Here is a 23,446-nt window from a genome sequence, read left to right on the forward strand (position 1 = left end):
GGATAACCCCGCAGAGTATACGCCTCCCGCAGAGGATAACCCCACAGAACATACGCCTCCCGCAGAGGATAACCCCACAGAACATACGCCTCCCGCAGAGGATAACCCCACAGAGCATAAGCCTCCCGCAGAGTATAACCCCGCAGAGCATACGCCTCCCACATAGCATACGCCTCAAGCAGAGGATAACCCCGCAGAGCATAACACCCCCCGCAGAGGATAACCCCGCAGAGCATAACCCCGCAGAGCATAACACCCCCCGCAGAGGATAACCCCGCAGAGCATAACACCCCCCGCAGAGCATAACACCCCCCGCAGAGCATAACACCCCCCGCAGAGTATAACCCCGCAGAGCATAACACCCCCCACAGAGCATAACACCCCCCGCAGAGGATAACCCCGCAGAGCATAACACCCCCCGCAGAGTATAACCCCGCAGAGCATAACACTCTACCCACGCAGAGGATAACCCAGCAGAGCACACGCCCCCCCGCAGAGGATAACTCCGCAGAGCACACTCCCACCCCCTGAAGAGCACCCCCCCCGCAGAGCATAACCCTGCAGAGAACACTCCCTCCTCGCAGAGCATAACCCCACAAAGCACACTCTACCCCCGCAGAGCATACGCCCCCCGCAAAGTATAACCCAGCAGAGCACACTCCCCCCCCCCTGCAGAGCATAACCCCACAGAGCACACGCCCCCCCCGCAGAGGATAACCCCGCAGAGCACACTCCCCCCCCCCCGCAGAGTATAACCCAGCAGAGCACACTCCCCCCCCCCCCCTGCAGAGCATAACCCCACAGAGCACACGCCCCCCCCGCAGAGGATAACCCCGCAGAGCACACTCCCCCCCCCCCCGCAGAGCACACGCCCCCCGCAGATCATACTCTCCTTTTCAGAGCGCCCCCCTCAGAGCGCATAACGCCCCCCCCCTCAGAGCATAAAGCCACCCCCTACAGAGGATAATCCCGCAGAGTACACTCCCCCCCCCCCGGCAGAGCATACGCCCCCCGCAGAGGATAACCCCGCAGAGCACACTCCCCCCCCCCAGCAGAGCACACAACCCCTCCCCAGCGCAGAGCACACCACTCCCCCCCCCCACGAAGCAAACTCCCGTCTCCCACCGCAGAGCACCCCCCGCAGAGCATACGCCCCCTGCAGAGGATAACTCCGCAGAGTACAAGCTGTCCCCCCCCCACCGCAGAGCATACTCACCTGCAGTTATTCACAGCCATCAGGTTTGACACTAGGACAAATGGATATGTCAGCATGCTGGCGAGGAACTGTAGAGACAGAAGTAGAGAAGGTCACCATCGTCAGTGCCGGACATTACAGATGAGCGAGTGGATCCGCAGGACCATGGTCCCGAGGTCACTTGTCTGTGGCTGCAGGATGGGAACCCTATAAACCCCCCCCCCCCCCGGCATCGTGCCAAGCCGGCTAATCACAAGGATCCCCCCAGGAGGCAGATCAAAGGGCTTCCGTCCCACGGCCTCAAACTATGGACATGGCCGCTGGACTTGCAGATTTATCCACTCGTATGGACATTAAAGGGAATCGTAGATCGTACAATGAATGCGGACATTAATGACTATAACTGTGTATAAGCTCAGGATACATAACCTCCACACCGCGCCTTATCACATATTATATATATAGTGCTGTAGCGGCAATGGTCGGTAATACGCCAAAGCTGCGGGATAGAGAGATCTCAAGACGAAGAGCTTCACCTTGTGGTGCACACTGGTACTACACTCACCCCAGTCACAGCCTGAGAGTAGCTTTTCATCTCCCCCACCGCCTAGAAAAAAAAACAAATGAAGGTTATTAGTTGTCACACAATTATACCAAAATATATTAAGAAAATGAATATTTTGTTATTGTGGCGTAAAATTCTCCAGGTCAGTATGTATAAGAATACACCAAAGGAAACTGACATGTCCTAGATGGTTAGTGAGGGATGTGGTCTTAAATGCCCCAGTGCACGCTTCACCCTTGCTTCATCAGGGGACATATTCAATTACTATGCCCCCTGATAAAGCAAGGTGTACGTGTGTCGGGGCATCTACCTTTCCTTTTGAATTCTAGTACAGTACAATACAATACATACATTATATATATATTTATTATATATACTGCTCAAAAAAATAAAGGAAACACTGAAATCCCCCATCCTAGATCTGAATGAATGAAATCTCCTCATTGAATACTTTGTTCTGTAGAAAGCTGAATGTGCTGACAACAAAATCACACAAAAATCATCAATGGAAATCACATTTATTAACCAATGGAGGCCTGGATTTGGAGTCACCCCCAAAATTAAAGTGGAAAAACACACTACAGGCTGATCCAACTCTGATGTAATGTCCTTAAAACAAGTCACAATGAGGCTGAGTATTGTGTGTGGCCTCCACGTGCCTGTATGACCTCCCTACAATGCCTGGGCATGCTCCTGATGAGGCTGAGTATTGTGTGTGGCCTCCACGTGCCTGTATGACCTCCCTACAACGCCTGGGCATGCTCCTGATGAGGCTGAGTATTGAGTGTGGCCTCCACGTGCCTGTATGACCTCTCTACAACGCCTGGGCATGCTCCTGATGAGGCTGAGTATTGTGTGTGGCCTCCTCGTGCCTGTATGACCTCCCTACAACGCCTGGGCATGCTCCTGATGAGGCTGAGTATTGTGTGTGGCCTCCACGTGCCTGTATGACCTCTCTACAATGCCTGGGCATGCTCCTGATGAGGCTGAGTATTGTGTGTGGCCTCCTCGTGCCTGTATGACCTCCCTACAACGCCTGGGCATGCTCCTGATGAGGCTGAGTATTGTGTGTGGCCTCCACGTGCCTGTATGACCTCTCTACAATGCCTGGGCATGCTCCTGATGAGGCTCAGTATTGTGTGTGGCCTCCACGTGCCTGTATGACCTCCCTACAACGCCTGGGCATGCTCCTGATGAGGCTCAGTATTGTGTGTGGCCTCACGTGCCTGTATGACCTCCCTACAACGCCTGGGCATGCTCCTGATGAGGCTGAGTATTGTGTGTGCCCTCCACGTGCCTGTATGACCTCCCTACAATGCCTGGGCATGCTCCTGATGAGGTTGCGGATGATCTCCTGTGGGATCTCCTCCCAGCCCTGGACTAAAGCATCCGCCAACTCCTGGACAGTCTGTGGTGCAACGTGACGTTGGTGGATGGAGCGAGACATGATGTCCCAGATGTGCTCAATCGGATTCAGGTCTGGGGAACGGGCAGCCAGTCCATAGCTTCAATACCTTCATCTTGCAGGAACTGCTGACACACTCCAGCCACATGAGGTCTGGCATTGTCCTGCATTAGGAGGAACCCAGGGCCAACCGCACCAGCATATTGTCTCACAAGGGGTCTGAGAATCTCATCTCGGTACCTAATGGCAGTCAGGCTACCTCTGGCGAGCACATGGAGGGCTGTGCGGCCCTCCAAAGAAATGCCACCCCACACCATTACTGACCCACTGCCAAACCGGTCATGCTGAAGGATGTTGCAGGCAGCAGATCGCTCTCCACGGCGTCTCCAGACTCTGTCACGTCTGTCACATGTGCTCAGTGTGAACCTGCTTTCATCTGTGAAGAGCACAGGGCGCCAGTGGAGACTTTGCCAATCCTGGTGTTCTGTGGCAAATGCCAAGCGTCCTGCACGGTGTTGGGCTGTGAGCACAACCCCCATCTGTGGACGTCGGGCCCTCATACCACCCTCATGGAGTCGGTTTCTAACCGTTTGTGCAGACACATGCACATTTGTGGCCTGCTGGAGGTCATTTTGCAGGGCTCTGGCAGTGCTCCCCCTGTTCCTCCTTGCACAAAGGTGGAGGTAGCAGTCCTGCTGCTGGGTTGTTGCCCTCCTATGGCCACCTCCACGTCTCCTGGTGTACTGGCCTGTCTCCTGGTAGTGCCTCCAGCCTCTGGACACTACGCTGACAGACACCGCAAACCTTCTTGCCACAGCTCGCATTGATGTGCCATCCTGGATGAGCTGCACTACCTGAGCAACTTCTGTGGGTTGTAGAGTCCGTCTCATGCTACCACGAGTGTGAAAGCGCAACCAACATTCAAAAGTGACCGAAACATCAGCCAGAAAGCATTGGTACTGAGATGTGGTCTGTGGTCCCCACCTGCAGAACCACTCCTTTATTGAGGGGGTCTTGATGATTGCCAATAATTTCCATCTATTGTCTATTCCATTTACACAACAGCATGTGAAAGTGATTGTCAATCAGTGTTGCTTCCTAAGTGGACAGTTTGATTTCACAGAAGTTTGATTTACTTGGAGTTATATTCTGTTAAAGTGTTCACTTTATTTTTTTGAGCAGTGTATATATATATATATATTAGTTAAATACTAACGTCAACCTCATGTCGATGTCTAACATTTTGCATTAAATCATTTGGGTTTTTTGTCTATTGACGACCGTTTTATACTTTACATATATACAGACTATTATATTTTTTGTATAAGTGTGACACTCATGTGACGGTGGTTTGTGACCCTCCATCGTGTTTACTCTGTAGATATTCTTTTTATATTTTTGCAACATTTAATAAAGATTTATTTTACAGGCAATAAACATCTTTTGTTTCTTTTTGGTGGTTTTCATACAAAATAGGTTTGATTTTTTTCTTTATTTATTGTTTTGGGAAAGATAATTAAATTTTTTTTTCTTTTAATATTTTGTAACCTTCTTTTAGACTACACAGAGAACTTGCACTTGCAATCACTTAACCCCTTGTATAATATCTTCAGATACTTCAGTATCGCCTCTGAAGAGGAGCCTCAAGCACAAACATGGCAGGTCGGTCCCCGGCGGTAATGTCATCCTGCAATCATGTTGCGGAGGGGCCTATCGATTACCAGAAACGACGGCCCACCGGGATCGCGTCTCCTAAATGACGGCTCTCGAGGTCGCACAGCAGCAACCGGCATCGGCTTCGGTCGCCGCTGTTGGTCTCAGGTGCTGTAAGGATAAAGTGGGTGCCTGCCGTGTACGGCGCGAGCTCCGCTTCCTACATGTGCAGCAGATGTCAGGGCGTTACAAATGCTGTATAAAGTATTACACGGTTGCAGAAATCTTAGCGCCTGCTCGGCCCTGTGGAGATGACTCCTCTGTATTTGCGGAAGGGACATTTCATTACCTGATTTTCCAGGGTGTATTTGTTGATGAGGAAGGCCACCATGTTGCAGATCCACAGGGACAGCACGTCCCCGAGCAGCCGGGGGATCAGACCCCTGGAAGGAAGAGAAGACGTTTAGGCGACGGCTCGTGTCCATGGTTAGTACAGGGAAGGTCTGAGCGCGAGCGATCACCAACCAGCGCACAGGCATGCTGACTGCCTCCATCATCACTACTTTAATCCTGACGTTCTCCTCTCCATATCAACGAATGGATGTGACAATACACAACCTGTTCTCCTCCCCCGCCCCGCCGTGCATCGTGCGGCCCGGCAGCAGAGCTATGACGTTTATAGTGCAATTCCCTAATCTACCAGTTGCCAGGACTTTGAGCCTGACGAGAGTACAACGAAATATCCAAGAATATAAGTGGGTGAAAATGGCAAAAAGATTTCCCTGGGGATGCAGGTATGGGAAAGTCTGTGGATAATAATTTCCTCCTACTTCTGCTGCAGAGCCGGGCACATCCCCGCGCTGCCCACGCCAGTCCGGGCTCATCTATAACACCATCCTGGAATCGGACTGCACACAGAGTGGGCATTCACAAGACCACAACCAGAAGCAGCGGACTGTGGGCGCCCCTAAATTTACTGACATCTCTACTTACCTGGCCGGTGTGCCGCCATTATTTTCTTCTCCTGAATGTAGCGACGGCGAAGCTTAGTATCCTGCCATTTTGCACTCTACTTATTGGTACATACAATTCTGGCAGGTGGTGGAGGACAACATACAAACATACATGGACACAACAAGAGAAGAACTTACGCAAAAAATCCCAAAACTCCTTCTTCTCTGTATATCGTCACGATGGAGCCGAACACCCCACTGAAAAAGAGCATCAGTCCGGGTCACACAATGCATGATTACACAGATACAGTCACCGGGGAGGTTTACACAGATACAGTCACCGGGGAGGTTTACACAGATACAGTCACCGGGGAGGTTTACACAGATACAGTCACCGGGGAGGTTTACTAAGCCGAGAGCACAAAATACTTTATACTGAGTATTTCACATACTTGTGGCTTATATATGTAACACTGCGCACCAACATTAAGAGCCAACCAATAGGTGGTGTGAATTACATGCGCCAAAGTTATTGTATGTCTATATATTACACAGGGCTAGTAACTCTGCCGGCTGAGATTTGTAGCATTATGAGGATGGCACGAGGGCGACACGTACTCGTATTTGGTCTCTCTCCCAATGAACTGGACCATACACCGTAGCGTGATCACTGCAAGTAAAGATAAACAGAAATAAGTGACAGTCAGGCCGAGGCAGCAAGTAATGAATATCATCTCCCTGCACCCCCCCAATAAGTGGAGATCTTGCACAGGGGGAATGAGAAGAAGCGTATTGTAGACCACGTTAGGGGGTTAGTGTGACTTACCGTGGAAGGGGTGAGTGATGACGGTAGCAGCAGAACGGGCAACCATCTCCTGAGTGGTCTATAACACAGAAGCCAGGGCCCCGTCATCTGAAGCCATACACGGTCCTGGCAATACGGCATTCAGGAGGTAACGGGGCGCTTACCTCTTTAATGACGTAATCCAGGGAGGGGTTCTCTTTTTCTTTACACGCTTCCTCCTAGAGGACAAATAAAGTAAAGATGCGAACGTCTTTATAAATATTCAGCAGCCTAAAAATGTCGGAAAACGATGTAATACTTAAAGCAATGCCTTTAAATAAAAAGTGTCCCCTGATGATAATTTGCTGTCAGAGGGTCCCGTTCTTCCCCAGATATCGGGGTCCCAAGTGCTCTGGGCAGAATTACATGGACCCCAATGTACGGTGGAGCCCGAGCCCTTCAGGGAGAAGCAATCAGGCAACCTGCCCCCTGCGGTGACTAGTAGACTGGCTACTAGACTAGGACCCTGAAAGGGAAGGTCAATCGCTTTAACTTAACCCCAAATACACACTCCTTGGGAAAAGTCTGAATCTTACCTCCGTCGGATGCTGATAGCACTGTGGGAGAGAAAAAGAAAATCCATTAATTGTTCAAGGAAACAAAACAAGGGGTGAAAAGTCATAAAACTTATTTTGGAGCCAAATATATTTGTGGCTTGATCCCCCATAAACCACTGGCCCCGCTGCGTGAAGCATCCGGCGGGCGGCCCCGCTGCGTGAAGCGCCCGGCCCCGCTGCGTGAAGCGCCCGGCCCCGCTGCGTGAAGCGTCCGGCGGGCGGCCCCGCTGCGTGAAGTGTCCCACGCTCTGCATTGAAGACCCTCTAACATCTCCCTCGGCTCAGGACACGGCTTCAGAGGCCTCCTGGCTACAAGAACTGTGACTCAGAGTAAAGGTTTAGGGAATGTTCAAAGGAAAGAGCCGTGTAACCCCTCCTATAAAGTGGACCCTTCCAATAAAGGGAACCTGTCCTATAAGGGGTGGAGGTGGACCCTCCCATAAACAGGGGCCGTCCAGCAGATATCTGTGGCCTCAGCGCGAGGGATTACAGCTCGCTCCCCTCAATCACACGCCTTGTGTCCCCTACTTGGTGACACTTCTTCACCCGGCTCCATCTTGTGCTGTCGGTTGTGGACGCACAATGCAGCATCACCTCTATATAGAGCAGGTGACATCTTATTCTTTACCAGTATGTGCCATGGCTACAGATGAAACCAGTTACCTGCAATACTCTGCTGTGCACCACCGTGCCCACCGCTCCGGCGCACAGTCGGGGGGTCAGGCCCTTGAAGAGTCCTCGCTTTCCATCAATTTTAATGATGTGTTTTGCTGCAAATACATAAATGAATCAATTACTGAGCATCTCCGGGTGAAGACAACAGACACTACAGGCAGAAAGTAGGTATTGTCCTCCAGAGCAGCATTCACAGTTCAGCTGATACAAACAGCAGACAGATCCCCTTAGTACTTGAGAGTCTATTCACAGACAGCAGACAGAACGCAGCTGTAATAAACCCAGAATATGAGGTGTGAATGTCGCCCATAGGACACCCCCTTAGATCATTAGAGGACACCGTACATCGTGTAGAGCGCCACCTGGTAACACAAATCACCCCAGCGAAGTCTGCGCTCACCGTAGGCAAAGAATCCAGGCAGCTGGTACACCTGGCGCCCAAAGAGGTTCCTTCCCAACGTTGGTGCCATTGGCTCATGTCCCACCTAAAAGGCAAAAGCAGAAAAGTCTGAATCTGAAGGGACGAAAACCACCGAAAAGCAGAAGTCAGAAGCCAAAAGCCAAAGGCAAATGGTGGAAAACCCAAGACAACCCACATGGACGGCTCGAAAGTGGAGAGATGCCGATCACGGGTCACAAAGTAAACTGAAGATGGACACCAGCGCGGAGGGACGACACCAGCGCGGAGGGACGACACCACCCACCTCCTCCACACAATAGGCTCCGGTCGGCCGGACGTCCATGTGCCATGGATGAGACGCTCTCATGAGGACGCGCGCTGCTCCTCACATCTGACACCCCATTTATTTAACAGAAGTGAATGAAGCGAAGCTCCGAGACTCGGAGGATTCACGTCTGATGTCTTCAATCCCAACTCTGTCCTGGAACAGCAGCCAAGGAAGACATAATTGATGGGTAGAAGAAACCCAAGTGTTATATTTAGTCCCGCCCTGGTCGCCCCGCGAGCTCCGGAGTAACCCGTTCACGGAAAGGACCGCAGAGTTAAAAAAATAAAAAGCCCCCAAAACCTGCAGGAACCTCCAGACGCAGAACTAGTGAGGGGGTCACCACAGACAGAAGAGCCACAACCAGCCACAATGACGTCCGGAAACCACAGCTGTGATCTCCGCACAACGTACACGGCCAAGGAAGAGTTAAAAGGTGCGAGGACGCGTCGCCCAATTCCCAGCACATGTAATATAAAGGGGCAGAGAGTCTGACACGCAGCAAAGCCGAGCGAGAGCTTCACCGAGAGCAGCTCCGACCAGCGACACGTAGGTGCGGTGCTATTTATTACAGGGCATACGGTATTATAGTGCGGGCGGATGGACAGACGGGCACCGAGGGACGGGACACGAGCAGCAGACTTCACTAACTGGTTGGATGGGCCGAGCGCTGGTATTCCATGGGTGACGGGGGGCCCGGGTCTCTGCCGCTCCACAGGTAGCAGGGGGGGGGGCCCGGGTCTCCGCCGCTCCACAGGTAGCAGGGGGGGGGGGGGCCCGGGTCTCCGCCGCTCTACAGGTAGCAGGGGGGGGGCCCGGGTCTCTGCCGCTCTACAGGTAGCAGGGGGGGAGCCGCGGGTCTCTGCCGCTCTACAGGTAGCAGGGGGGGAGCCGCGGGTCTCTGCCGCTCTACAGGTAGCAGGGGGGGAGCCGCGGGTCTCTGCCGCTCTACAGGTAGCAGGGGGGGAGCCGCGGGTCTCTGCCGCTCTACAGGTAGCAGGGGGGGAGCCGCGGGTCTCTGCCGCTCTACAGGTAGCAGGGGGGGAGCTGCGGGTCTCTGCCGCTCTACAGGTAGCAGGGGGGGAGCCGCGGGTCTCTGCCGCTCTACAGGTAGCAGGGGGGGAGCCGCGGGTCTCTGCCGCTCTACAGGTAGCAGGGGGGGAGCCGCGGGTCTCTGCCGCTCTACAGGTAGCAGGGGGGGAGCCGCGGGTCTCTGCTGCTCTACAGGTAGCAGGGGGGGAGCCCGGGTCTCTGCCGCTCTACAGGTAGCAGGGGGGGAGCCGCGGGTCTCTGCCGCTCTACAGGTAGCAGGGGGGGAGCCGCGGGTCTCTGCTGCTCTACAGGTAGCAGGGGGGGGAGCCGTGGGTCTCTGCCGCTCCACAGGTAGGAGGGGGGGGCCGTGGGTCTCTGCTGCTCTACAGGTGGGGGTCTTTCTCACCTTTACCTCTCCAGTTGGTCACACTGCATATAGGTATAATAGAGAGGCGGACTTTCAGATCAGAGAAGACATAGCATTGGACAATAGCTGGAGCAATGCATGCCAGGAGGAGAAGACAAGGATGGTCCAGTACCTTTAGTTCTAGCAGGATGACAAACCAAGCACTATAAAAAAAAAAAAAAGGTGAGGAGGGGGTGGGGCGGTGTGGCAGGTTACAGAGCAAGAGAATTTGAGAGTTTCTGGGCACAGACTGGTTTGACCTTCTTATGAAGGATGAGGCCAGCAGGGGTCTTTAGGATCTGGAGCGAGGACAGGTGGTCCTTCTTCCTTATCACCACAGCAGAAGTTTGTTTTTAGTGTAATGAGGCACAAAAATCTAGTCGCTCTTCTACCCCTCGGCCGCACATGACCCCGCTGCATTTTTCGGCCTTTCCCCCCGTAGTTTCCTGGTCCTCAGCTTGTCTGGCCCAGACCACCTATGAACGAGCATTTAATAATCTTCATTCTTCGCCCCTTTGGGGTCACAGTTATAACGCGCTGATCTGTTATTCTGACTCCTGGACGTTTCATGTTTTACAGTTTATTTCTGTATTTTGTTAAAAAAAACCAAAAAAAACACCTGTACAAGAAAATGAAGCTAACTAGACTAATGTCTGTCTCCGCAGCCTCGATCCCCCGATCTGACATGTACAGGCTGGCGCTCTTCCTCTTGGTTTGCGCGTGCTCCCTCCAGTACTGGACGCGCGTCAGCGGGACCGGCGCCCCGGCTCGTCACAGACGTGGCGTGCTGGATCTAGTAGTGACCCTGTGGTGTTACAGAGATCGGCTGAAGGTGCCCCTGCTGGGCATTAACCTGTACGGCTGTTACTGTGGCACGGGAGGGGCAGGAGCGGCGGTGGATGACGTGGACCGATGCTGCCTGCGCCATGACTGCTGTTACCGCTATTCCCGGATTGACCTGCGGTGCCACAGTAAGGTGAAGTGGCAGCTCTACCAGTTCTCGTGCGGCCCTGCGCACACCCAATGTCATTCCTCCACGCTGTGCGGCCGGATGGCCTGCGAGTGCGACAAGCAATTTGCAGAATGTCTGACCAGAGCGAAGCCGAGGAGGAGACACTTCTTCTACAACAAGAAGGAGCTGTGTGTCGGCCCGCACGACGTCTGCCCAGAACTGCACCCCAACCTGACGGCCATATCCGAGAGGAGCCAGGACCCGACCCGCCCAGAGCTCGGCCCGGCCAAGAGCAGGAAGAAGAGATGGCGAAGACGGAAGACGACGGCCAAGGAGAAGAAGAAAGCTGTGGGCCGCCCGGCACTGTGGATGTGACAGCCGGCCACTGGGGAACATCGCCATTGTACTTAAAGGGAAGGGGTCATTAAAGAAATGTAAAGCACTAATGGGTTAGATTGTTTTAATGGTATAAAATACTAAAAATAACTTAAAGTTTTGATATTTTCCAACTTTAAACACTAGAGGGAGCAGCTGCTGAAATTTGTCATGAAAACCTCGGGTAGTGCTGGCTCGCCTTACGACTGAAGTAAAAGTGGGCGGGGTCTGATCACATGTGTGATGTCAGTGCTCCCCGCCCATTCTGGGCATTTCCAAAAGGATAAGGGAGGATGAAGTTTGGGATCAGAGAGCGGAGACATCACTGCTGACTGCGGAGAGACGCCGAGGTGTGGACACAGGATGGCCGGCAGCACCGATTCTGTTAGTGCTGCCCGCCGTACCACAAACTGGGATTAGATACATGGAGTTAATCACACATGATGGGATTAGATGCACGGCCCTGCGGACAGTGTCGCCCATGATGGGATTAGATGCATGGCCCTGCGAACCGTGTCGCACACGATGGGATTAGATGCACGGCCCTGCAGACCACGGCATACATGATGGGATTAGATGCACGGCCCTGCAGACCACGGCATACATGATGGGATTAGATGCACGGCCCTGCAGACCACGGCATACATGATGGGATTAGATGCACGGCCCTGAGGACTGTGTCACACACGATGGGATTAGATGCACGGCCCTGCAGACCGTGTCGCCCACGATGGGATTAGATGCACGGCCCTGCGGACCGTGTCGCACACGATGGGATTAGATGCACGGCCATGCAGACCACGGCATACACGATGGGATTAGATGCACGGCCCTGAGGACCGTGTCTCCCATGATGGGATTAGATGCACGGCCCTGCAGACCGTGTCGCCCATGATGGGATTAGATGCACAGCCCTGTGGACCGTGTCGCCCACGATGGGATTAGATGCACAGCCCTGCGGACCGTGTCGCCCACGATGGGATTAGATGCACGGCCCTGCGGACCGTGTCGCCCACGATGGGATTAGATGCACGGCCCTGCGGACCGTGTCGCCCACGATGGGATTAGATGCACGGCCCTGCAGACCGTGTCGCCCACGATGGGATTAGATGCACGGCCCTGCGGACCGTGTCGCCCACGATGGGATTAGATGCACGGCCCAGCAGACCGTGTCGCACACGATGGGATTAGATGCACGGCCCTGCGGACCGTGTCGCACACGATGGGATTAGATGCACGGCCCTGCGAACCGTGTCGCACACGATGGGATTAGATGCACGGCCCTGCAGACCACGGCATACATGATGGGATTAGATGCACGGCCCTGCAGACCACGGCATACATGATGGGATTAGATGCACGGCCCTGAGGACTGTGTCACACACGATGGGATTAGATGCACGGCCCTGCAGACCGTGTCGCCCACGATGGGATTAGATGCACGGCCCTGCGGACCGTGTTGCACACGATGGGATTAGATGCACGGCCCTGCGGACCGTGTCGCACACGATGGGATTAGATGCACGGCCATGCAGACCACGGCATACACGATGGGATTAGATGCACGGCCCTGAGGACCGTGTCGCCCATGATGGGATTAGATGCACGGCCCTGCAGACCGTGTCGCCCATGATGGGATTAGATGCACAGCCCTGCGGACCGTGTCGCACACGATGGGATTAGATGCACGGCCCTGCAGACCACGGCATACATGATGGGATTAGATGCACGGCCCTGCAGACCACGGCATACATGATGGGATTAGATGCACGGCCCTGAGGACTGTGTCACACACGATGGGATTAGATGCACGGCCCTGCAGACCGTGTCGCCCACGATGGGATTAGATGCACGGCCCTGCGGACCGTGTTGCACACGATGGGATTAGATGCACGGCCCTGCGGACCGTGTCGCACACGATGGGATTAGATGCACGGCCATGCAGACCACGGCATACACGATGGGATTAGATGCACGGCCCTGAGGACCGTGTCGCCCATGATGGGATTAGATGCACGGCCCTGCAGACCGTGTCGCCCATGATGGGATTAGATGCACAGCCCTGTGGACCGTGTCGCCCACGATGGGATTAGATGCACGGCCCTGCGGACCGTGTCGCCCACGATGGGATTAGATGCACGGCCCTGCGGACCGTGTCGCCCACGATGGGATTAGATGCACGGCCCTGCGGACCGTGTCGCCCACGATGGGATTAGATGCACGGCCCTGCAGACCGTGTCGCCCACGATGGGATTAGATGCACGGCCCTGCGGACCGTGTCGCCCACGATGGGATTAGATGCACGGCCCAGCAGACCGTGTCGCACACGATGGGATTAGATGCACGGCCCAGCAGACCGTGTCGCACACGATGGGATTAGATGCACGGCCCTGCGAACCGTGTCGCACACGATGGGATTAGATGCACGGCCCTGCGGACTGTGTCACACACGATGGGATTAGATGCACGGCCCTGCAGACCACGGCATACATGATGGGATTAGATGCACGGCCCTGAGGACTGTGTCACACACGATGGGATTAGATGCACGGCCCTGCAGACCGTGTCGCCCACGATGGGATTAGATGCACGGCCCTGCGGACCGTGTTGCACACGATGGGATTAGATGCACGGCCCTGCGGACCGTGTCGCACACGATGGGATTAGATGCACGGCCATGCAGACCACGGCATACACGATGGGATTAGATGCACGGCCCTGAGGACCGTGTCGCCCATGATGGGATTAGATGCACGGCCCTGCAGACCGTGTCGCCCATGATGGGATTAGATGCACAGCCCTGCGGACCGTGTCGCACACGATGGGATTAGATGCACGGCCCTGCAGACCACGGCATACATGATGGGATTAGATGCACGGCCCTGCAGACCACGGCATACATGATGGGATTAGATGCACGGCCCTGAGGACTGTGTCACACACGATGGGATTAGATGCACGGCCCTGCGGACCGTGTCGCCCACGATGGGATTAGATGCACGGCCCTGCGGACCGTGTTGCACACGATGGGATTAGATGCACGGCCCTGCGGACCGTGTCGCACACGATGGGATTAGATGCACGGCCATGCAGACCACGGCATACACGATGGGATTAGATGCACGGCCCTGAGGACCGTGTCGCCCATGATGGGATTAGATGCACGGCCCTGCAGACCGTGTCGCCCATGATGGGATTAGATGCACAGCCCTGTGGACCGTGTCGCCCACGATGGGATTAGATGCACGGCCCTGCGGACCGTGTCGCCCACGATGGGATTAGATGCACGGCCCTGCGGACCGTGTCGCCCACGATGGGATTAGATGCACGGCCCTGCGGACCGTGTCGCCCACGATGGGATTAGATGCACGGCCCTGCAGACCGTGTCGCCCACGATGGGATTAGATGCACGGCCCTGCGGACCGTGTCGCCCACGATGGGATTAGATGCACGGCCCAGCAGACCGTGTCGCACACGATGGGATTAGATGCACGGCCCAGCAGACCGTGTCGCACACGATGGGATTAGATGCACGGCCCTGCGAACCGTGTCGCACACGATGGGATTAGATGCACGGCCCTGCGGACTGTGTCACACACGATGGGATTAGATGCACGGCCCTGCAGACCACGGCATACATGATGGGATTAGATGCACGGCCCTGCAGACCACGGCATACATGATGGGATTAGATGCACGGCCCTGCGGACCGTGTTGCACACGATGGGATTAGATGCACGGCCCTGCGGACCGTGTCGCACACGATGGGATTAGATGCACGGCCATGCAGACCACGGCATACACGATGGGATTAGATGCACGGTCCTGAGGACCGTGTCGCCCATGATGGGATTAGATGCACGGCCCTGCAGACCGTGTCGCCCACGATGGGATTAGATGCACGGCCCTGAGGACCGTGTCGCCCACGATGGGATTAGATGCACGGCCCTGCAGACCGTGTCGCCCACGATGGGATTAGATGCACGGCCCTGCGGACCGTGTCGCCCACGATGGGATTAGATGCACGGCCCTGCGGACCGTGTCGCCCACGATGGGATTAGATGCACGGCCCTGCAGACCGTGTCGCCCACGATGGGATTAGATGCACGGCCCAGAGGACAGTGTCGCCCATGATGAGATTAGATGCACGGCCCTGCGCACCGTGTCGCACACGATGGGATTAGATGCACGGCCCAGAGGACCATGTCGCACACGATGGGATTAGATGCACGGCCCAGAGGACAGTGTCGCCCATGATGAGATTAGATGCACGGCCCTGAGGACCGTGTCGCACACGATGGGATTAGATGCACGGCCCTGAGGACTGTGACTCACGTGATGGCATGAGATGCATAGTCCATCTTCAGGATAGGGGTCCCCGATCCCTGTACTACCCGCAGGAGTGGCTCCGGAGCGATGGATGTAAACCCGTCTGCAGAGCCCTTTAGCCAACCATGCACGGCTAACTCTCCAAGAAGTGACTGGAGACCACCACGCACATGTCTGCCCACTTCTCCATTCATTCTTCTGTCATATTTAGTGGAGTAATGATGGCAGACCCCCGTTCTGGAGACAGGGGTCCAGCATCAGACATTTACGGTAAAGCCTGCAGATTTGGCATTACTTCCCCTGACCGCGGCTCCTCTGGTTTCCTTACCGGGGTGTGGGCACATGGAGCGGCCGCGCGCTCTCCACCCTTACGCTCACAGGAGGAGTCTGTGGTAAAGGTGAGATAGGAGCAGGTACACGGCAGCCGGGGACTTCACCCCTCACCGCACTATGGACTATGACACAAGAGATAATAATCATTAGCTCATTGGCTCCACGAAGACCGGATCTGCAGCAATCTCCAGAGGAGCCGGACGTGCCAGCTTCATGGCTTACTGGCAGCCACCCCGGCACCGCACCCAGGGGCGCAGATCTCTGCACAATCCACACCTAGCTCATGTACGCACTGACAAGCAGATCTGTATACAGCAGGGGCCGCACAACATGGGACGAGACCTGGCAGGTAGCAGACAAATCACCAGCGCCCCCTATTGCCCCGATGTGGAGTGAGAGGTGCGGGGTCACCGCTATAACAGGAGCAAAACTGTTACCTTACTACATATTCTGCAGCCAGACTTTCCAAAAACATTGATTTACAATGCGCCGTTTTGGGTTTACAGCTCCAGTGCAGAACTACATGTCACCATAGACACAGACTACCCTGTGTGTAGTCAGACCCTGCTTTCCCTCCATTGCGGCTTCTTGTTAACCTTCATGCGGGGGCGACATGTCGCCCGACACTGGGAAGTCGCATCCAATGATTTTCTTTGGCGTTTTGCAAAAAGGAAACAGGGAGGCAGCATCGGGCGCATGAATCGGATCGAGATGGGAACGCCGTGCGCGACTACCAACCCGAGCGCGACCGCTGCAGAGAAATACATGAAGCCGTCACGCTCGGGAGAGCCGTGGCCGGTCCGTGCACTGCGGGACGATTTATACGGCCGTCTGACTGCGGCAATGGGTACAATGTACACCCTCAATAAGGTAACAACCTCCCCCCGCGCCAAATATGTCTCACGGAAGAGTACCTGTAAAAGGAAATAAAATATTGACCCAAAAAGGACCTGTAAGAGCCGGATCCAAACAAAGCAATAAACAAGAATCAGGTCCTGGAAGAAGAAATATCACAAATCATATCCTCAGTATAATCAAATATCAGCACTGATAAGTCACGAAACAGAATAGTAATGATAAAGCCTGTAATGGGGAAATAATAATACTTATAAAATATAATCGGTATAGGAAGGAGCAGTACGTTGAGGCAGAGGAGGGTGGAAGAAAGCTGTACATGTTTCGCCACTAGATCGGTGGCTTCATCAGGGGTAAAGTAAGGGCAGGTAAGAAAGAGTCCACTTCCCATATACACAATGCCAGCAGCTGATGGAGAGACCTGCTGCAGTGTACAGCAGGGAGGAGATACAAAATAACAGATGGAAGATACTGGACACACAATACATGATCAGAGCAAAACACATGAATGGACATCAAACTGCTCCTGATACGGGGGGGGGGGGGGGTGCACGATCGATACCCAGTCCCCAGAAAACTGGGGGGGACAGCTGCGTGGATGATGGGGGGCCTGGGGCCCTTGCTGAGGTGGTCATAGAAGTTTAACATTGTATTCTGATGGCGACTCAGTCTCTGGGTGCCAAAACACTCGCACCCCGAAACGCTGAGGTCACACGGCGGCGCCCCTCGCACGCAGCGGGCATACGAAATGGAAAATGCTGAGGTCACGCGGCGGCGCCCCTCGCACGCAGCGGGCATACGAAATGGAAAATGCTGAGGTCACGTGGCGGCGCCCCTCGCACGCAGCGGGCATACGAAATGGAAAATGCTGAGGTCACGCGGCGGCGCCCCTCGCACGCAGCGGGCACACGAAATGGAAAATGCTGAGGTCACACGGCGGCACCCCTCGCACGCAGCGGGCACACGAAATGGAAAATGCTGAGGTCACACGGCGGCACCCCTCGTACGCAGCGGGCACACGAAATGGAAAATGCTGAGGTCACACGGCGGCACCCCTCGCACGCAGCGGGCACACGAAATGGAAAATGCTGAGGTCACACGGCGGCACCCCTCGCACGCAGCGGGCACACGAAATGGAAAATGCTGAGGTCACAAGGCGGCGCCCCTCGCACGCAGCGGGCACACGAAATGGAAAATGCTGAGGTCACGCGGCGGCACCCCTCGCACGCAGCGGGCACACGAAATGGAAAATGCTGAGGTCACGCGGCGGCGCCCCTCGCATGCACACGAAATGGAAAAGAAGCTGCAGAGCGAGAGGAACAACACAAAGCAGGAGGATGTCACAATGTCATTCATAGAGACTGAGCCACACAATGATTGATAACCACATAGAAATATATACAATAAACTCACATAGGATTAGAAGACTCAATAATAAAAGAGAAAAAATAAAGGGAAAAGTGCAAAAGTGACAAGTGCAAGAATGAAAAATAAATGAATTAAACATTAAGACAAAGAAGACAAAGAAAATACATTTTTCGTATGAAACACAAATATATCGATACGTAGCAGAATGCACAATACAAGAGAAATATACACAGCGAGGAACGGGAATATTATTATTATTATAAGCGGCATCAAAGGGCGCGAGAGCAGAAATACCCAAATCCCAAGTAAATGTCAGAACACAATCTACGGCTCCTCCTTATTCCTTTATTTTTTCCCCCTTTTTCTTCCTTTCTACTTTTATCCATATGTATAGAAAAATAATTGTAATTCTAAAAAAGTTACAAATATCAGGAACAAGGAGAAGGTAAGAACCATGAATATAAGAAGGAGGGTAAGGACATCGCACCAGAGCTAAAAAAACATAACACCTTAAAATAGGAGAAGACAAGATGCTGCCGACTCCTTTATCCTATTCTCAGCCAATTTACTCACTTCATGTGCAGGTGTGAACGAGGCTGTAAATAAGGAGAGAGAGGCGAATGTGTGTGTGGGGGATGTAGCTACGCCGGGCACAGGGTGACGCCGCTCCCAACTACTGGGCACACGGTGACACCACTTCCTTATATCAGGCAAATGACAATGCCGCTCCCCGAAGACGGGCACACAGTAATGTCAATCCGCTATGCCGGGCACACGGTGACGCAGCTCCCAACCACTGGGCGACGCCACTTCCCAAAGTCGGGCACACCGCGACGCCACTTCCCAAAGTCGGGCACACCGCGACGCCACTTCCCAAAGTTGGGCACACCGCAACGCCACTTCCCAAAGTCGGGCACACGACAATGCCGCTCCTCTAAGCCTGGCACACAGTGACGCAGCTTCCTTACGTTGGGCACACGGTGACGCCGCTCCCCTACGCTAGCAAAAGGGAAAAGAAGCTGCACAGCCAATAATAGGAAGAATGGACAATATTTGTTATTTAAAGCACCACTCCAGCAGGTTTTGTTTCAGCCCTGGAGTGGTGCTTCTAATTAGTGATGAGCGAGCATGCTCAGGTGCTCGCTGAGTATCTTTAGCGTACTCGGGTGCTATGTTTGAGTCACTCTGTGTGCATGATTTCTGCTTCTTAGGCATTCCTCACATGTATTAAAGTTGTCAAACAGTTGCAAATCATGTTCACGGAGTGACTGAAACATAACATCCGAGCACGCTGAAGATACTCGGCGAGCACATGAGCATGCTCGCTGAAACGGTTAACAGAACATACTCGCTCATCACTACTTCTAATCCGCATGTAGTCTTATACTTACCTGCCCCCATCTTTACCTTTTATCAGCACCACTCCGGTCCCACGCCGCCATCTTGAGACTGTGACTTCTGAGTGACTGGAAGTCCGAAGTAACGGTCCAAAGAGCTCAATGTAAATCTATGAGGCCAGAACAAGGTTCCCATAGACTTACATTGAAAAGTGACCTCCGGCTCCTCCAGCAAGTCACAAACTGACGGAGATGGACTGGAGAAGCGGTGATAGAAGGTGAAGACGGCAGCAGGTAGGAGAGACGGGGCAAGGACCTAGAACGCCGACAAACAATCATGTATAAATGACAGACGGGATGAATATAATAATCCAGAACATCAGGCAAAAATAAAGAAGATTGATAATATCCCCGTGGCTGAATGGGGTTAGACTAAAGCGCAAGCAGAAAGGATAAATAAAATCCTCCCCTGATTCTGCCCTTTATTCCTCCTCTTTATATCATCTCCTTCCTCTTTCATTTCCCTTTCTCTTCCTACTTGTAAGCGTATGTAATAAAAAGAATAGTAATTATCAGAATATGAATATTGGGAACAAGGAATAAAAGAAAAGACAAAATTTGGTGACAGCTCCTGTACACCCGACAAGAGACTGACCGTCACCTGCAAACAGAGACCAGGTGTGTACAGCGGCTAACAGCAGCCTCATACGTGTACACACGGGGTCAAAATTGTTGTTACCCCTCGTTTAATGAAAGAAAAACCCACAATGGTCACAGAAATAACCAGAATCTGACAAAAGTAATAATAAATTACAAATCTATGAAGATGAACAAATGAAGGTCAGACATTGCTTCTCTGCTTCCACAGAATGTAAAAAATATTAACCTCATGAAATCGGCCCGGACAGAAATGATGGGACCCCTGAAAATAATGTGACAAAAGGGACAAGATAAATCAAGCTGTGTCCAGTAATTATCATCACAGGGGTCTACAATCCTGTAATCAGTCAGTGGCCTGTATATAGGACTACAGATACTCACTGTGCTGTATATAGGACTACAGATACTCACTGTGCCTGTATATAGAGCTACAGATACTCACTGTGCCTGTATATAGAGCTACAGATACTCACTGTGCCTGTATATAGGACTATAGATACTCACTGTGCTGTATATAGGACTACAGATACTCACTGTGCTGTATATAGGACTACAGATACTCACTGTGCCTGTATATAGAGCTACAGATACTCACTGTGCCTGTATATAGAGCTACAGATACTCACTGTGCCTGTATATAGGACTACAGATACTCACTGTGCTGTATATAGGACTACAGATACTCACTGTGCTGTATATAGAGCTACAGATACTCACTGTGCTGTATATAGGACTACAGATACTCACTGTGCCTGTATATAGGACTACAGATACTCACTGTGCTGTATATAGAGCTACAGATACTCACTGTGCCTGTATATAGAGCTACAGATACTCACTGTGCCTGTATATAGAGCTACAGATACTCACTGTGCTGTATATAGGGCTACAGATACTCACTGTGCTGTATATAGAGCTACAGATACTCACTGTGCCTGTATATAGGGCTACAGATACTCACTGTGCTGTATATAGAGCTACAGATACTCACTGTGCCTGTATATAGGACTACAGATACTCACTGTGCTGTATATAGGACTACAGATACTCACTGTGCTGTATATAGAGCTACAGATACTCACTGTGCCTGTATATAGGACTACAGATACTCACTGTGCTGTATATAGGACTACAGATACTCACTGTGCTGTATATAGGACTACAGATACTCACTGTGCTGTATATAGGACTACAGATACTCACTGTGCCTGTATATAGGACTACAGATACTCACTGTGCTGTATATAGGACTACAGATACTCACTGTGCTGTATATAGGGCTACAGATACTCACTGTGCCTGTATATAGGACTACAGATACTCACTGTGCTGTATATAGGACTACAGATACTCACTGTGCTGTATATAGAGCTACAGATACTCACTGTGCCTGTATATAGAGCTACAGATACTCACTGTGCCTGTATATAGAGCTACAGATACTCACTGTGCCTGTATATAGGACTACAGATACTCACTGTGCCTGTATATAGAGCTACAGATACTCACTGTGCCTGTATATAGAGCTACAGATACTCACTGTGCCTGTATATAGAGCTACAGATACTCACTGTGCCTGTATATAGAGCTACAGATACTCACTGTGCTGTATATAGAGCTACAGATACTCACTGTGCCTGTATATAGAGCTACAGATACTCACTGTGCCTGTATATAGGGCTACAGATACTCACTGTGCTGTATATAGAGCTACAGATACTCACTGTGCTGTATATAGAGCTACAGATACTCACTGTGCCTGTATATAGAGCTACAGATACTCACTGTGCCTGTATATAGGGCTACAGATACTCACTGTGCCTGTATATAGGGCTACAGATACTCACTGTGCTGTATATAGAGCTACAGATACTCACTGTGCTGTATATAGAGCTACAGATACTCACTGTGCTGTATATAGGACTACAGATACTCACTGTGCCTGTATATAGAGCTACAGATACTCACTGTGCTGTATATAGAGCTACAGATACTCACTGTGCCTGTATATAGAGCTACAGATACTCACTGTGCCTGTATATAGGGCTACAGATACTCACTGTGCTGTATATAGGGCTACAGATACTCACTGTGCTGTATATAGAGCTACAGATACTCACTGTGCCTGTATATAGAGCTACAGATACTCACTGTGCCTGTATATAGAGCTACAGATACTCACTGTGCCTGTATATAGAGCTACAGATACTCACTGTGCCTGTATATAGAGCTACAGATACTCACTGTGCCTGTATATAGAGCTACAGATACTCACTGTGCTGTATATAGGGTTACAGATACTCACTGTGCTGTATATAGGGCTACAGATACTCACTGTGCCTGTATATAGAGCTAGATACTCACTGTGCTGTATATAGGGCTACAGATACTCACTGTGCTGTATATAGAGCTACAGATACTCACTGTGCTGTATATAGAGCTACAGATACTCACTGTGCCTGTATATAGAGCTACAGATACTCACTGTGCTGTATATAGAGCTACAGATACTCACTGTGCCTGTATATAGAGCTACAGATACTCACTGTGCCTGTATATAGGGCTACAGATACTCACTGTGCTGTATATAGGACTACAGATACTCACTGTGCTGTATATAGAGCTACAGATACTCACTGTGCCTGTATATAGAGCTACAGATACTCACTGTGCCTGTATATAGGGCTACAGATACTCACTGTGCTGTATATAGAGCTACAGATACTCACTGTGCCTGTATATAGGACTACAGATACTCACTGTGCTGTATATAGAGCTACAGATACTCACTGTGCCTGTATATAGAGCTACAGATACTCACTGTGCCTGTATATAGGGCTACAGATACTCACTGTGCCTGTATATAGAGCTACAGATACTCACTGTGCCTGTATATAGGGCTACAGATACTCACTGTGCTGTATATAGAGCTACAGATACTCACTGTGCCTGTATATAGGACTACAGATACTCACTGTGCTGTATATAGGACTATAGATACTCACTGTGCTGTATATAGAGCTACAGATACTCACTGTGTCTGTATATAGAGCTACAGATACTCACTGTGCCTGTATATAGGACTACAGATACTCACTGTGCTGTATATAGGACTATAGATACTCACTGTGCTGTATATAGAGCTACAGATACTCACTGTGCCTGTATATAGGACTACAGATACTCACTGTGCTGTATATAGGACTATAGATACTCACTGTGCTGTA

At 52.1% G+C, this 23,446-nt stretch overlaps 2 protein-coding genes across 4 annotated transcripts in view; one reads left to right on the plus strand and one right to left on the minus strand.

Annotated features, from left to right (window-relative positions):
- The window catches only part of MTCH2 (mitochondrial carrier 2), a 39,030-nt gene that overhangs the window by 3,260 nt on the left and 12,324 nt on the right, over positions 1–23,446 (minus strand). Inside the window, exons 1-11 of one of the 2 annotated variants that reach the window (XM_073658983.1) lie at positions 15,995–16,119; positions 8,248–8,332; positions 7,836–7,942; positions 7,152–7,172; positions 6,741–6,794; positions 6,598–6,655; positions 6,390–6,441; positions 5,970–6,029; positions 5,168–5,261; positions 1,761–1,802; positions 1,217–1,284 (exon numbers count right to left, since the gene is read on the minus strand). In XM_073658983.1, the coding sequence (XP_073515084.1) occupies positions 1,217–1,284; positions 1,761–1,802; positions 5,168–5,261; positions 5,970–6,029; positions 6,390–6,441; positions 6,598–6,655; positions 6,741–6,794; positions 7,152–7,172; positions 7,836–7,942; positions 8,248–8,317 (626 nt within the window). In that variant the 5' untranslated portion in view covers positions 8,318–8,332; positions 15,995–16,119. Of the gene's footprint in view, positions 1–1,216; positions 1,285–1,760; positions 1,803–5,167; positions 5,262–5,969; positions 6,030–6,389; positions 6,442–6,597; positions 6,656–6,740; positions 6,795–7,151; positions 7,173–7,835; positions 7,943–8,247; positions 8,333–15,994; positions 16,120–23,446 lie in introns of those variants that run through there. The other variant, XM_073658982.1, reaches the window with a different exon arrangement.
- LOC141174194 (phospholipase A2, minor isoenzyme-like) lies at positions 9,017–11,404 on the plus strand. Of its 2 annotated transcripts, none has more exons than XM_073658986.1 (2): positions 9,017–9,121; positions 10,676–11,404. In XM_073658986.1, exon 2 carries the CDS (start codon positions 10,696–10,698, stop codon positions 11,335–11,337), a length of 642 nt encoding a protein of 213 aa, XP_073515087.1. In that variant the 5' UTR covers positions 9,017–9,121; positions 10,676–10,695; the 3' UTR covers positions 11,338–11,404. The 2 variants fall into 2 exon arrangements, with proteins under 2 accessions (XP_073515087.1, XP_073515086.1); XM_073658985.1 differs by having other exon boundaries at positions 9,020–9,125.

Source organism: Phyllobates terribilis, unplaced genomic scaffold, assembly GCF_046119375.1.
Source record: "Phyllobates terribilis strain yellow unplaced genomic scaffold, ASM4611937v1 Scaffold_13__5_contigs__length_258822181, whole genome shotgun sequence".
Taxonomy (NCBI): Eukaryota; Metazoa; Chordata; class Amphibia; order Anura; family Dendrobatidae; genus Phyllobates; species Phyllobates terribilis.

Excerpts from the sequence above, each read along its gene's own strand:
- LOC141174194 (XM_073658986.1), top strand. The coding sequence starts at position 10,696 with ATGTACAGGCTGGCGCTCTTCCTCTTGGTTTGCGCGTGCTCCCTCCAG.